The sequence below is a fragment of the Corvus hawaiiensis genome, chromosome 2, assembly GCF_020740725.1.
Source record: "Corvus hawaiiensis isolate bCorHaw1 chromosome 2, bCorHaw1.pri.cur, whole genome shotgun sequence".
Classification (NCBI taxonomy): domain Eukaryota; kingdom Metazoa; phylum Chordata; class Aves; order Passeriformes; family Corvidae; genus Corvus; species Corvus hawaiiensis.
The window spans coordinates 91,335,997-91,351,287 of record NC_063214.1 but is presented as its reverse complement, the minus strand read 5'-3'; the positions used below and the strand labels follow the sequence as shown (position 1 = coordinate 91,351,287).

At 37.4% G+C, this 15,291-nt stretch overlaps 1 protein-coding gene across 2 annotated transcripts in view; it reads right to left on the bottom strand.

The window, feature by feature from the left end:
* Positions 1–15,291, bottom strand: part of TMEM131 (transmembrane protein 131) — a 93,951-nt gene that overhangs the window by 12,403 nt on the left and 66,257 nt on the right. For both annotated transcript variants that reach the window (XM_048325157.1, XM_048325168.1), the window contains exons 20-31: positions 12,890–13,042; positions 12,661–12,736; positions 12,441–12,558; positions 10,799–10,937; positions 10,597–10,706; positions 10,175–10,241; positions 9,101–9,252; positions 7,666–7,808; positions 6,355–6,541; positions 5,113–5,298; positions 2,983–3,141; positions 1,804–2,399 (exon numbers count right to left, since the gene is read on the bottom strand). In XM_048325157.1, coding sequence (XP_048181114.1) covers positions 1,804–2,399; positions 2,983–3,141; positions 5,113–5,298; positions 6,355–6,541; positions 7,666–7,808; positions 9,101–9,252; positions 10,175–10,241; positions 10,597–10,706; positions 10,799–10,937; positions 12,441–12,558; positions 12,661–12,736; positions 12,890–13,042 — 2,086 coding nt within the window. The remainder of the gene's footprint in view (positions 1–1,803; positions 2,400–2,982; positions 3,142–5,112; positions 5,299–6,354; positions 6,542–7,665; positions 7,809–9,100; positions 9,253–10,174; positions 10,242–10,596; positions 10,707–10,798; positions 10,938–12,440; positions 12,559–12,660; positions 12,737–12,889; positions 13,043–15,291) is intronic.

Here is a 15,291-nt window from a genome sequence, read left to right as displayed (position 1 = left end):
AGATGTTTAACAAAAATCTAATGCAGCCTCCGCAGCAGTCTGCTAGGACCCAAGTATTTGGAAGCTGAAACAGAAGACTATAAAGACAGGAATTCTGCACAGGGTCTTATGACAGTTTTAGTCCAGAAGCTGCTGCTTCTGCAAATGTTTGTGATTAGCTCTAAATACTTATCTAAAGATGAATACCCATGTGTGTATGTAGGTACTGATAGATTATGGAACTCCCCCTATGGTTTTACATTTTTACATTTTAAAGAGGACAGATGGAAATGGGCACACTACATTATATGGAGCGGGAATTCGCTTTTGAAACCAAGCGTGGTGGTCTTCATGTACTGTGTGCAGCTGCATCACAAAAAGCTCTCAAGTGCAAGGGCTGCTTCTTAAGGGGAGCTAGAAATGGAAGATGTGCTCCAAAAGTGCCTTCAGGCATTCAGTACATACACTGGATCAGTCCACTGCACACCCGCTCATATGTAACCCATGAGGATGTAGCATCCTCACTACCAGACACTTTGCTTTCCAGAGCTCCAACACTGCACTGTTTGCCAACACGGACACTGTCCATAAAACCTCCCTACCATCACATCACATCACATTCTGGAGTCCCATTTAGCCTTTACGGAATGAACACCTGACAAACTGATGGCAGTTCTCTTAATTCTCCCAGCCACCTCCCGCTGTGAAAACTAAAAACAAAACAGCCCAGAAACAGAGTAGTATTATTTCAGCAAGACACCAAAACGTCTCATCACTTCAGAGTCTCCACTTTGAAAGTCCAAATGCATCCTAGCATCCACTCTGAACTAATTACGAACTTTCTACTCATTACCACCTAACAGAGTGAAGCCTTCCTCTTTGGTGGTGCATGATCTCACAGATGGTGCAGTGTTTATACGCCTTCCCACGACTAAGTTTCTTAACTTTATCTCTAATAAGCAACACAGTACCAGTGCCAATTCTGTACAAGTGTTGGTAGCTAAAAGTGAAAAATAATTTAGAAATAAACACATTAAGATTAAATAATCAAGTAACTCTGAGATGCAACTGAAATAGCTAATACAAAAATCATAATTAGAAATCCTACTCTAACAAAGTGTTCATAAGAAGGAAATAATTGACATAATTTCAAAAGTCTAAACATATCTAATGTATGAAATTCAGTACATTATTTTAAGCACTACATAACCGGAAAGACTGATAAACAAGTCCAACTCAACTCTAGCCTCATCCAAAAATGAATGCAATATATAGACACAGGTGCCTTATATTAATTTGCTGACCACCTGACATTAAGGATTTTCTACAACTGCAAGTCTGGACATGAAGAATTCCATTCCCAAACAATACCAGATGGGTTTATTTATCCATCTCTCTCTCTACCCCTCCTCCCTGCCTCACTTTTCACAATACACTAGGACAACTTCCTTTTCCCTTCCTTAGCCCTGAGCCCCAAGTCCAAACGATGGAGGTGGGAGGGACAGCTGCCAACCCAAAGGCAAAGAAGTGGCAACAAAAAGCATTTTTCTTTTTCATAGAATCAGGTGTCTAGATATTCACACCTGCTTTCATCAAAACATGCCACTGTTTTTGCAGGAAGAATGACAAGCTAGCACCACACAGTGAACTTCACTGCCATAAGGTAACACAAGTGTTCAAGACACAGGGACACAGCGCAGGGCAGGGAAGTGCAGAGAAACGCTGCTCCCTTTCCACACTATGAAAACACGACCTTTACAGCTGACTAAATCTTGTCCTGTGGCTTACACAGTGAATCATTCCATTAAAGCAGAATTGTATTACCTTTGTTTTTTGCTAGTGGAGATGGGGGCTGTTCTGTAAACACATCAGGGGAAGGGGATTCTGGGTGGTCAAAGTCTTTTTCCATAGTTTCTATGAGCCCAGTGAGATCTGAATCCTCCGAGCTGTGCCTTCTGCTGCTGGCACATTCGCCATGAGATGGGCCGAGAAGCGGGAGCTGTGGCAAAGCACTTTCAGTCTGTTGCTCTTGCTGCTGGGGCCCGGATGCTGGGGGTTGCTGGAGGGGCTGCTCTGCCAAAGGTGGTGTCTGCTGCTGCATCAGCTGCTGGTTCTGCCTTGTTCCCTTGGCTCTTTTGCCTGCGGCATGAGTCTGAGCTGTGGCACCTGAATCCAAGGTAAAGGGGCCTGTTCTGTTCACTGACTGCATGGAAGCTGCTTGTGCTGAAGTCCTGTTAGGTATAGTTGAATTGGTTTTGGATTTGATGTTTTCAACATCAGGTGCGTTTCTATTGCTGTGAAGGTGTGCTGTTGCATTGCATTGCTTATGATTCCCTGCACTGGATCGTGATGACGAACTGCCTGCTCCATAAATTCCTCTGGATGAACTGTGATTAGAATCCGATCCAAGTGTATTCAAGCTGGAAGAATAACACATGTTGAAACATACTCAACAATGTTTCCATTCTTCACCATGAAAAGAGAATCACTATATCCAAAAGAAGCCTTGAACTACACTATTCTAGGCTTACGACCAGCAAAAATGCCTAAAACTGGTTTGGAAAATCAGTAGCTTTACCATTTCCTGTTCCCTTGCCCGCTGTACATAGGAATGAAAACACAGTAAAATAACTGTTGGTATAAATGATGAAGGGAACACTGAAAGGAGACAATCTTTACTTAAGACACCTAAGGTAGGAACTTCTGGCCTGAAATTTTTTTTGCAGTCTATACATTTCATTTTTGAAAATATTAACAGGAAACTTGGCAGGGTTTGGGTTTTGGTGGATTTCTTTTTTTTCTTTCCTTTTTTTTCCAAAAGAAGAATATTCCTCACAATCACAAAATTCATCTTTTCATTTGAGTCATCTTTTTATAAGCAACTGTGAGGATCTGCTTATTCATTCACCTGTTCTACAGAGCAGTATTACTTTCTTACTGGCCTGATAACTAAAGAAGAAATAAATTGGAAAAGTACCACAAGAAGCCCGAACATTTACTTACTTTCCGTCAGATGAAATTCCAACTATTCTCCTGAGATCAAGTGGCCTTCCCATATCAAAGGGAGGGTTTGAGGCCTCAAAGGACAAGCGTCTTCTAAATGGCTCCCAAATTCCTTGAGCTTCTAGATAGGCTGTTCCAATTACCAAGAGAAAGAGTACACTGCAGAGAAGAAAGGCAGTCATCTAAGGATTTATTTCTTAGTTTTGAGCATTTAAAAACTAACAACTCCAATCACACAGGACAGAAAGTTTGTGTCTTGTACTGAAAACACTGAAAATTGCATCCAAACCACAATTTCGTCTGACAGAAATATAACATACACAAGATTGGCATGATATGCAAATCACCAGCACTGAGAATGGAAGCTAGATGCCCAGTGTATAAATCCGAAAGAAAGCAAGCTGGACTTCAAAACTTGGAGCCACAAGCATGTAACTATTCAAACCAATAGTGATTTATGGTAGGCCAAAATAAACAACACCTTATCAAGATAAAAAACACAGACTATATAAACTCCTAGTGCTCACTCCTAGAAATTAAGGATAACTTCGCAATGATATGGAAGAGTTATTCTAGAGGCAACTAGCAAACACATACATGATGGCATCCTAAAAGTTAGAGGCAGTTTATGCACAGAAATCTTGGACTATTACGAAATATATTAGAAATCTTCTCTAGTTTGCTGCTAAGATGTATTTTTGTATTTTTTAGAAAAAGGTACAGTAAGGGAAGGGGTTAGTATTCTCTATTCTTTGTAAAGTCTAATTAACAAATACAGCACATATAAAATTATCCAAGCAAACTACACTTAGGAGCTGACAAACATCACTTACTCTGTCAAAGAACTAAAAACAAACTCAGCCTATACATTTCTAGCACATATATAGAAGGAGACCACACAAGTACTCACTCAGCACTTTAAGTAATGCAGTGTTAGCGATGACACAAAATTTCCTAAATAACAGAAATTTTCCTCTTACTTTGGGAAATGCACTTTACTCACTAAACACTGCATTACTTAGGAAAGTGCTGAAGAGTCAAAAAAGAAAATGAAGTGGGCTGTAACTTTATCTTCTCTATTTCTTTTGTTAATCCCTACAAGGAAAGACAACCTAAGTGAACATTTGCAAAATGGAAGAGCCAGTAACTTACTGTGGGGGGGGGAAAAAAAAAGGAATATGACATGTATGTGATAATGCTTTGGATTTGCAGCACACAGAAAGAACACTTTTTCTTCAGAGGCATCTACAGCGCCAATACATTTCACACTAAGATATAAACTTAACACTAATGAAAAGAAAACCAGCATTTGTTGCTACTGATAGGTAAAAACTCATACTGGTAAGTTTCCAAGCTAGGGTTTTCTCTGCACAAAAGCAGTGGAGTAAGGTGTTTCATATCCAAGAGGTGAGAAGGGACACAGGGTTTACAACTTCTAATTTCAAATAAAGGTAAGTAGAGGTTAAGGCTATGAAAATGGTGGCATTTTCAATTCCTAATTCAACAAGGTATAATTGACACATCTGTTTGCTGAGGAAAAACATGCATTGATATCCTACTACATAACCTGTGAGTGTGCAGTGTTGCAAACAATGTCCTTCAGGTTCTTAGAAATCCCATTATTAGTATCACCAGTTGTCTGTCACATAACAAGTGGCAGCAAAGTTAAATTCATCCAAGGCATCTGCTAAGCTCATTACAGTCACTGCCTCATATCCCTCTAAAGCACAATACTCCAGAAGGATGCTTACATTTCTACAAGAATTCACTGCCAACAGTGCTTTAATACCTAATATGCTTCAAGTTTGCCTTATTTATCAAAACCCCTACAGATTATCAGGACTAACAGGAGTATGTATCTCACTTAAGAAAATCGGTTCAAGCAAGAAGTGTATTATTTTGTCCGTGGTTTGAGCAGAAAGTCAGTAGTCCTCTGCCTTAAACAGTTCAGGCTCAATCTATAGGAGTGTTTATTAATTTGATCTCCTTTTAGCCTATTTTATTTTACAACAATTACTGCATGTGCTGAATACACACGTGCTTCTCCGTAACCCGTGCTCGAGCAGCGGTAGTTCGTGCCTGTACCACGGTAAGAACAAACACACACACACACACACACACACACACTACCTCATTATTCCTGAGATGATTATGTACAGTGCCAGTTCCCAGTTGGGCCTGGGCAGTGCTTCTGCACACGTTGCCAACATGTGATATGGAAGCGATGCATTCAAGATAAATACAAATTCAGAGCCTCCCGCAGTGATGAATTTTAATTCACGTATAACTCTGGAAGCAGTGAAATCTGGTGTAAACCTGGAAACAGCATAAAGCACATTAGAACTTTCCATATGAACAGTGCAAAGGTTTGAGGCAATTTTTATAACATAAATTACAAATTAAAAAACCTGTAACTCAACCAATTACCACACAGCCTAAAAATACTTGTGTATCTTTCAAATCTCCGTGATGTAATTGACTATGTTCATTAACACCTATGCTTAACACATCTGATACTAGATTACTCCTGAGGTACCATACAAAGTTATAATAACTGAAAATAAAGTTTTACCACCATTTAATAAAAGCTGTGAATGCAGTAAAAATTTAACAGCAGATCTAAGTAAGTAATGGAACCAACTACTATGTGAGCTATAAATATTTTAAACACTTCACCTTTAAGTCACAAACGTGACTTTTCAAAAGCATCACCACTACGTCACAGTCTCATCACAAACTAAAATTGTGCAGAAATACTAGTGAAATACTATTTCACTGCAGCAATATTTCATACATCCACTTGCAGAACAGAAGCAGCTTCTGAACTTTTTAGATACCATTTTCTGAATAGTTAACTTTACAAAAAAGCACTGTTAAAAGATCAGTGTTTGGTGCAGAGATTTTTTTACAATAAAAACAGACAGAATTACAAACATTATCATTAAGGCAGCAGACAAAATATTCAAGACTAAAATGCTGTGCATTACAATAACAATCCTTATACCAAAGGCTCTTTTCTACATACTGCAATGCACCAAAGCGATATGTAGGTCTAGGTCCCATGTGCATTCACAAGTCAAAAGAGGGAAATTAATATAACCCCATATAGTAACATATTCCAGCACAGCAAGTTATACTTACTGGATAGTAATAGAAGTAATACTATAGCCAGTCACAAAAACATGGTATGAAAAATCAAATAGTGTTTGCAAGAAGAGAGAAAATGTCATAGTTGTGTAATACTGTATAAACCCCCCATACACTCAAACTTCAGTAAAAAGCCCTCAGAATTTAACCAAGGGACTTTTTCTCTGAAACAAAATTAAAATTCCAAATGCAACACTCCATTTAGATTTAAGAAAAAACACTTACAATATGACAATGTCTTTAGAGGCATTGGCACTTAGTGCAAATTCCTGACAGTTAACTACTTTAAATCCATATCCTTCACATGTGTAGCCACTGATTTCCATAGTTTTCACATTAATCTGCAGCTGCCCTGTATTTTCCACTTTAAATGTTCTTCTCAGTGTGAAATTCGGCTCCTTGTATTTCATTTCTAGAAGCAAACAGCAGTGGTTAGTGTTATGCTAAGCAGATATCCTTCACTATATTCATATTCTACAGCAGAAGAGAGTTCTGTCAGTATTACAGCATAAGGGGGACTAGCAAGGTCCTTGGAAACTTTAACTTGTAGGAAACATATCTCTGCAGCCAGATTCCCATCACTGTCAAGGTAGGGCACTTGTACAATTCCAGAGCCCTCTAACTCATGAGGGAAAAAACCAAAAACCCCCTAACTTCTCTCAGCACTGAGACCCCACAAAGATATCACCTAAGTTGCAAAGTTCTTTGATGTACTGCCTAATGTTGTGGTATTATGTGAATAGTCCCAGCAAGAGAAGAATTAAAACAGGTTGTTCCTTTTTCTTTGTGTGTCTTAAAAATACATGGCTTAACAACACGTCTTATTAGCAAAAAAATCCCTAATCACAACAGGTAAAAGGTAATGACTAAGTTTTATTTCAAGTTTTCTTACTCACCCCTCAAAAAAAGCAGAACAATGTCAGATAATAATTAACATAGCACCTTAGAAATGTCTGGAAGACTGCAAAGTAGCACAACAGATTTTAATGCCAGGTACAACTAAAACTCTTTTACCAGTTTGTTAGGTAATGTATGTACTCTCAGCTCTCCTCTCAGAAGTAAGCCTGAGGCCACAGAGCAGAAAACCTCTCTCTGATCTCAGAGTAGAATCTGCCTGGAATTTAATTTTTCATCAAGGAACGTACCCAATCTTTCTTCCCCAATGGCTATGAAGGTGTGAGGGAAGACTATGAAGGTGTGGGGAAAAGAAGTACACAAAGTTGCACCCATGATCCAATTTGTATTAAATTTAGGAGCTAGAGATTTTGCTAGTAAATATGCCCAGATCTTTACCTCCTCTGTCTTGAATTTTAGTAGACAAAGAGCTTCTGTTTTATCTTTCCTAGTTTTCATGTTAAAATGAAAAACATAATACATTTTGTATTCTGCCTAAATAAAGTAGCAATTTTAATGCATTTAAAGGAATTGAATTTCTGGGGCACTAGAAGAGGGGAAAAGTATTTCCACACATTTCAAGTTTTACACATAAAATAAGATTTCTTTTCTGTTCAGCATATTAGCTCAAGAAGTACTCACTTTCTGAACAGTCTTTTAATAATGCTTCTGTGATTTTAAAGCGTAAAGAACTTCCTGGACCAGGAGGTTTGCCTGCAACCTTCAAGCTCTCAGTTGTTCCTTGTCCTTGTACCATTATGGCATCTACTACAGTCAAATTATTTCTGTGTAAAAAAGAAAAGGGCAGGGGGAAACATTCATAAAAGCTTCTCTATAGACTATGAGTCTATATCCCAAATCTGGAGAACAAATATATAATCTGTTCCACAGATAAGTCCCCACATTATGGAAGTAAACACCAGGGGTCTCAAACATAGTGTTTCCAAGACAAAACTCTTAAGAAATCACATCATAGCATACAAATACAAACCCCAATGGAATAGTAGTTAAAATTTGTATCTCTCTTACTAAGGCATCACACCTGATATGTAAGTGAAATAGTTGTTCAATGTTCTTTACTAGAAAGACTGAACTTGCATTGTAGCTTGATCTTGCAAAGGGCATCTCTAACTAGAGACCCTTTTTTCAAGAGATGTAGGATGTACTTCAGAAATCAACTCTCCAAGTACTGGCGGGTGAAAAGCTAGACATGACCCAGCAATGTGCACTCACAACCCAGAAAGCAGTCATACCCTGGGCTGCGTCAAAAGCAGCATGGCCAGCAGGGTGAGGGAGGAGATTCTGCCACTCTGCTCTGCTCTGCTCAGACCCCACCTGGAGTGCTGCATCCAGCTCTGGGGTCCTGAGCACAGGAAAGACACAGGGCTGATGGAGCAAGTCCAGACAAGAGGCACCAAGGTGATCAGAGGGATGGAGCACCTCTCCTATGAGGAAGGGCTGAGAGAATTGGGATTATTCAGTCTAGAAAGGAGAAAGCCTCCTGGTGACCACACAGGAGCTCCAGTACTTAAAGGGAGTCCATAAGAAACATGGGGACAAACTTGTTAATAGACCCTGTAGTGACAGGACAAGGAGGGATGGATTTAAAACTAAAAGAGGGTAGATTCAGATTAGATAAAGGGAAAATGATTTTTTACAATGAGGGTGCTAAAGCACTGGAACAGGTCGCCCAGAGAGGTGGTAGATGCCCCATCCCTGGAAACATTCAAGATCAGCTTTGACAGGGCTTTGAGAAACCTGAAGGTGTCCCTGTTCATTGCAGGGGGTTTGGACTAATGACTTTTAAAGGCCCCTTCCAAACCAAGCCCTTCTGTGATTCTGTGGTAAGTATAATAGTGGATTATGTATTTGCATTATTGAGTATGTACTGAATACAGTTAAAATACTGTAAAACATGTCACAATTACATTTAAATTAAATCTTTCTGCAGACATGTGATTCTACGATTATTCTTGTAAAAGCAATAGTTTCTTGACAGCTGATCGCACGTATGATCTTACATATAAATAGAAAAACACAGAAAAACCCACACTTACTTCAGAAATATCTCTCTTACCTGATAACAATCAATGATGAAACAGTTTTATTAAGAACTGGAGAGAACTTTACTTTGACAGACTTTCTCTCACCAGGTTTTAATATTAGACTTAAAATGAAATGATGAGCCAGGCCCTTTGTAAGTCCCACAGTCGTCTGTAGTGGTTGGACCTTAAGAGGGTGGGGAAAACAAAGCAATGCTTTAAAAAATAGGACATTTTTACATGTATTTGATAGAAATGGTATTATTTTAGCTAGAAAAGTGGTCTTGTCGTAAACAAAGGATACTACTCAATGACATATTCTGTTTTTTCAACCAGAAACTCTGATAGCACAAAAATTTCCCTACTTATTAGTAAACTGCTTATGTTAATGGAGAAGCAGAACAACACAGAGAGAATAACAGAACAGAACTGAGGTAAACTTCACCCATGTAGATTCATAAAGTGCTAGTGGAAGAAAGGTATCAGAAGTTCTTGCATATATATTTCAAACACTAAATTAGCATCAAACCATTATGGAATATTTTTTTCTCAGAATTTTCCACTGTTAAGCAAACAAAATAGAACAACTGCACAAAAAAGTGTATTTTGCTAAGTTTGCCATTTGTCATCAGACACTGAACAAGCATCAAATGTTAATCTAAAACAAACTGCAAATGAAGGGGAAAAGTCAGATAGAAAAAGAAGTGCTTAGGATGTGGCATGCTCTATATGAAAAAGCACACGCTTAAAAATAGTCCACAATACTCAAATCACTTAAAAGAACCAACAAAGCAATGGAAAAATAAATTCGTTCCTAATTTTAGAACTAGTAACCACTATGCTGAGGAAAATAATCCTGTCAGTAAGAGAATGAGTAAATGCAGTCTTCCTCTAACTTCAACAGCTGTATTATGATGTAAGTATATAGAAAAAGTGACACTTCATTAGTCACATTTAAAGAAATATTTCTTTTCCCAATTTCCTGATATCCAATAGATATCCCATTTTCCATACTAATACCTAAACTTGAAGGCATGTATGGCTGAACTATTATTAAAACATTAAAATACCTGAATTTAAAATTACCAAGAATGTACTGAAATACTTACACAATTTCTGAAGACCTGGAACTCTAGAGTCCTCTGATTGAAATTAGCTGGTCTACTCAAATTAAACCTGAAATGAAATTGCAATTTTTTCTTTCTCACAGGTCTCACAGGTATATACAGTACACACTTGTATTTATGGATTTGAGCACAAATCAAGTACCTATGGTAGCCCAACACACAGCTGAAAGCCTAACTTGATTTTTTCTTATTTCCCCCCCCCTTACATCAAGTTAAGGAAGTAATGTAAACACATTTTAGCTCAGTAAAAAATACAGATGTGTGTTCAACGGCAATAGAATTCAAATTCTACAGGTGACCAACACTAACCACCAACACAACTGCCATATCACACATTCATTCCATGTAAAATGCATTTCTTCCACCGAGTGAGAACACCCCAAGGATTCCACAACACCACTTACCGTTCTAACAGCTTGTCAACGAAAGTGGATGGGTTAGAATACAGAGCTACTGGAAGAAACTGAATATACACAGGAACATCAGCTGGATTTTCTAGAAAAATTTCTTCTTCCTATTCAGAAAGACAATTTTTTAGAAGTTTACATTACCATTAATGCAATCAGAAACACCTGTTAAAATGGTATTATCACAAAAAGAACTTACTGATGAGCTGTTTGTGTTGGTTAGAGGGAAGTTTAGATGGCGTGGTGAACTAAGGATGGAAGGCCAGGACATTTCTGCTGTAATTTTCAACTGGACATCCTTCTGAAGATCTGTGTCTACTTCAAATACAGCATTCAGTCTGGAGGAACAGTTATAAAACTTACTTTTACATTTTGCAGGAACAAATTTTGAGAGTGTAACTGAGATTCAGATCACTAAGAAAAATAACCCAAAATATATTTGATAATTTGAAAAGGTACAAACAGTAGAAAGGGAAAAACTCCAATATAGCATCCACAATCCAGAAAATGGATTTTGCCTGCACATGTACAGTAAATCAGTACATCTACTCTAACTGCAATGGGTACACAGACTGTGTGCCTGCACACCTATCTAATAAACCTAAAGCAAATCTGAACAAGTCCCACTTGGTGCTAGCCACTATTTCCATCGGTGAATGAAGTTCTTTGCTATTAACCAACCTCCACACCAGATTTGGGTTCCATTTTCCTACAGGCTCTCCAGCATGAACTGAAACAACACTAACAGTATTGAGTTCTCCAGTCAGCAAAACAGACAAAATACTAGACTTCAAACGCAGAGAAGTATTTTGGAGAGACTCCAAATGTGCAAGTCACAACCCCTCTGTTTTCAGAAGTTATCTGTCCTTTCCCTGAATGATGCCTTGGACAGCTGGGTAATTTTAACTCTCTTTAAAAGTATTAAATACTCTAGAATATATAATAACAAATAATATTAAAGCATTGTATATTCAAGCTAGAACTACTGCTTATTCAGAACTAATGTTTAGTAGCATTCTCCTTTACTGTTCTCTTACTGTAGGGGATAGGACATTCTTGAAAGTTACTGGTGTGGCTAAATAGAGGATTCTGTTTAGATCAAATTTTCTCCGGAGTTATTAATATATCACCATTATAACACAGAAGTGATAAAGGGGGAATGCTTTTGTTATACTATTTGGTTGCATACAGACATTTTGTTTCTTCACATAACTGTTTTGAAAGGGTAACCTGGATGCTATCAACACAAAAGACACACACTTGCTGTTAATGTTAACTCGTGTCTCCTGGAGATTAAACCAACTTTATGTGTGAGAAGGCAGATGTAAAAGGTATGTAGCAGTCTACAGAGTTTGACTTTTTCTAAATATTAAGTAGCGACCATTGATCATCTCAAGGTAAAATATAAGAAAATTTTTGTAATTCACTGAAATGCAATAATCCTGGTATGGTAACAACAGAAAACCTTATGAAATGTTAAAAGCAATATTGAGGATACTATTTTAAAACAGCTTAAGCAGGGATACTGAACAAACACTATAATCTGTTTTTGGAGATTTTTGTAGAGTAGAGACTGCCTTGCTGTTACAATCCTTTCAAGAACTCCAGCAACTCAGTGAATAGTAACTTTCAGTGTTTTCTTTAATTTGAGGAAATTATTACTGTTTTTAACTTTTAGAATGCTCTCTTTAAAGGTTTTGCAGAGTAGGCCAAGCAATTCCTTCTCAGCCCCCTCTCAAAGAGCACAGCTTTTAAGAAGCTTTGTATTCAATAAGAGCACACATATCACAGAATTATTACTGATTTAAGGCCTGAGCAAACAACAGGAATAAAATACTTACCTATGGCTTGCATTCTCTTTTATTTCTGTCCATTCTCTGAATAAATTCTCATGCAAATCCCAGTCAGAATCCCATGAATCTTCTTGCATTGCTGTGCTGTGCTGAACTTTAGATTCCGCTGTAACAAATACTGTGGTTTTAAAAATCTCCACGTAAAATCATTACTTAAGTAGAAAACTTATTTTAAATGATTTTCATTATAAAGTTGAACATTACTTACATTTAGATAGAAAGGGCAATCCTACATAACAATGATCTCCACATTGTAAACCAGGATCAAAATAAATATTTGCAATCTGCAAAACATGTAAGAGCTGATCAGTTAACCAGCACAGTAAATCTGATGACCAAAGAAAAAAGAAAGAAGATTTCTCTTGAACACAGAAACTTAACATATGCTATAAAGAAAAGATAACTTAAAAAGATTTAGAAATAAGGCATAAACAAACCTTTGATTTTTTTCCTGGCTCTAAATCTTCTTTATTACTTCTTAGCCTCTTATAATAAAACCTTACGTCTTCTGACAGGGACCGTATGTGTTGTATTTTCACCTTCTGAGAAAAGGAGTTCATAATGCTCAGGCTCTGGTGAACTACTTTCCCCTAAAAAAATAAAAGGAAGTAAGTCTGCAGGATATGCATTTTTTCCTAGCATATGTATCTATTTATGCAGGCTGGCAAAGACCACAGCACTGCTGAAATGCTAAACTGAGATTTTTAATTACACTATCTTAAAGAAATGCCATTTGCAACACTTCAAGATAGTAAGTTTCTGTGAAGTTGTATTCTTTCCTTCATCTGCTTTCAAACACAGTTCATCCTTCTTTGAAAATTAAGAACACGTGAAGTATCTTGGAAGAGCTAGGATAACAGCTCTCCTTAATCAAATCATGATAAAAGAAGTATCAGAAGAGGAGAGGCAAGAGAAAAGTTCAGTTTTCTGAGCCTCCTATTACTAAAGGGAAACAATATTTTCATAAGAGATCACTGCTAGCAATTAGAAATAGTAATTAGTTGCTATTAATTAGAAATAATCTAAAAGGAAGAGTAAAGGGAAGCTAAGATTACAAACACTACAGGTGACGGAGGCCATTTAAAAACCTCCTTCCTGCTCCCAAATGCAATTAAGACACCAAAACTACATTTAAGAAGAAAACAGGAAGTTTTTTCCCCACACCCTTAAACCCTGCCTCCTTTTCTGAGTCAAACATTATTTTATCTTTTAAGCATAGAAAATGCATTTTAATTGTCATGATCAAAATCCTTACAATGCTCAAGCTTTACCCCTGCCCTCAGTTGTAAATCAATGATTCTGTGCTCATGTTTCACACCTTACCTCAACACCCAACTCTGACATGTATAGAGGAAACAATTAATAAAAACAAAAGCAGAAGAAAAGTGCAACTCAGGACTGGCGGTGAGACTTCAGTATGAGCAAAAAAATCAGTATGAGCAAATATAAATACCCAAGACTATCTTTTAATGAACGTTTTTCTTGTTCCCCTTAAATCAATACTTTAGACTTCAAAAAAAAATTCTCTAAATTTAAGTGGAGACATGGGCGAGGTCTTTTGCAGGTTCAAAATTTGACTGTGGCCTCAGGAAACAGTCACATATTGCAACAGTGTCAATAGTAGTAATTGCAGAGGGAAAGAAACTACAAGAATAAATCCTTAATGATACAGTCCTGTTAAACTGAATAGAAGGTATGTCAGAGCTTCATCTGTGGATTCCTATGAGTAACAAACAGTCATCAACTGGACAAGACACAGGTTTGTTAAAGCGTCTACAACAAATAAATAGTATTTTACTAAGACCTTCACATAGCATTTAGACATGAAACAACAGACAATGGGAAAAAAAATTGTTCATCAGTAATAATAGAAACAGAACAATGCCATTCAGCATAGAGGTCCTCAAAGATGAGCTTTGATCAGGGAAGAATTGAGAGGTGGCACTGTGAGGTAAAGATGACACTATGAAGCAGAAGTCAACACAGCTAAGATTTGTTTAAATCAAGACACTGACCTTTACAAGGTTTGTATACACTGTCAGTGTATTGCCAACAACCTTCAACAGAATACCAGAAATCACACTTAGGTACAAATACGCTAAAATTATAAACAGACAGACAGCTCTGGCAACCAGGCAGCTGCAGGAGAATTACATCCTAAGTATGAACTGAAAAGCATGTGTTACTAAAATAGTAGCACCTAGTTATTCCTGGATGGTGTAACTGTCAAGTTTCTCTACCAAACACTGAAACAAAAAGAACTGATGCTATTTTAGACTTATTTTCATAAGTAATAGAGGCATTACAGAAGAACTAAATGCAAGAGTAGCATGAATTCAGTGAGCATGAGTTTAGTTTGAAATGAATCCAAGAAAAAGTAAAAGTAAGTCTGTTGTTAATATTCTCAAATACAAGAAGAGCTAAGTGATCAACTAATGGAAGTAGTAAGTGAAGCTGACTGCTCTGAAAAACTTGGGGCTTGAACACAGTAAATAGCCTATAATCTTGTCAAAGGTGATAATTGTATCTTAATCTATACTCCCAAACAAAATTCAGGAGGCCAAAGGTCCCCTGAATGAAAAATTGTCTGAAAACATTACTAGAAGAAGCATGAAGACAATAAAAATCACAACAATCTGGGGAAGGGAAAGAATAATGACATCAAGGAAGCTATGCCTGAGAAACACAGATGCTACAAGAAGTAGTATCTGCCTAAACAAAGTAAAGCAGAAGCAAACAAACCAACCAAACAAAACTCCCCAAATCCAAACAAACAAAAACCCCCCACCAAAACTGCAAAGCCAAAACAAAAAGCCACAAACAACAAACAAACAAGACA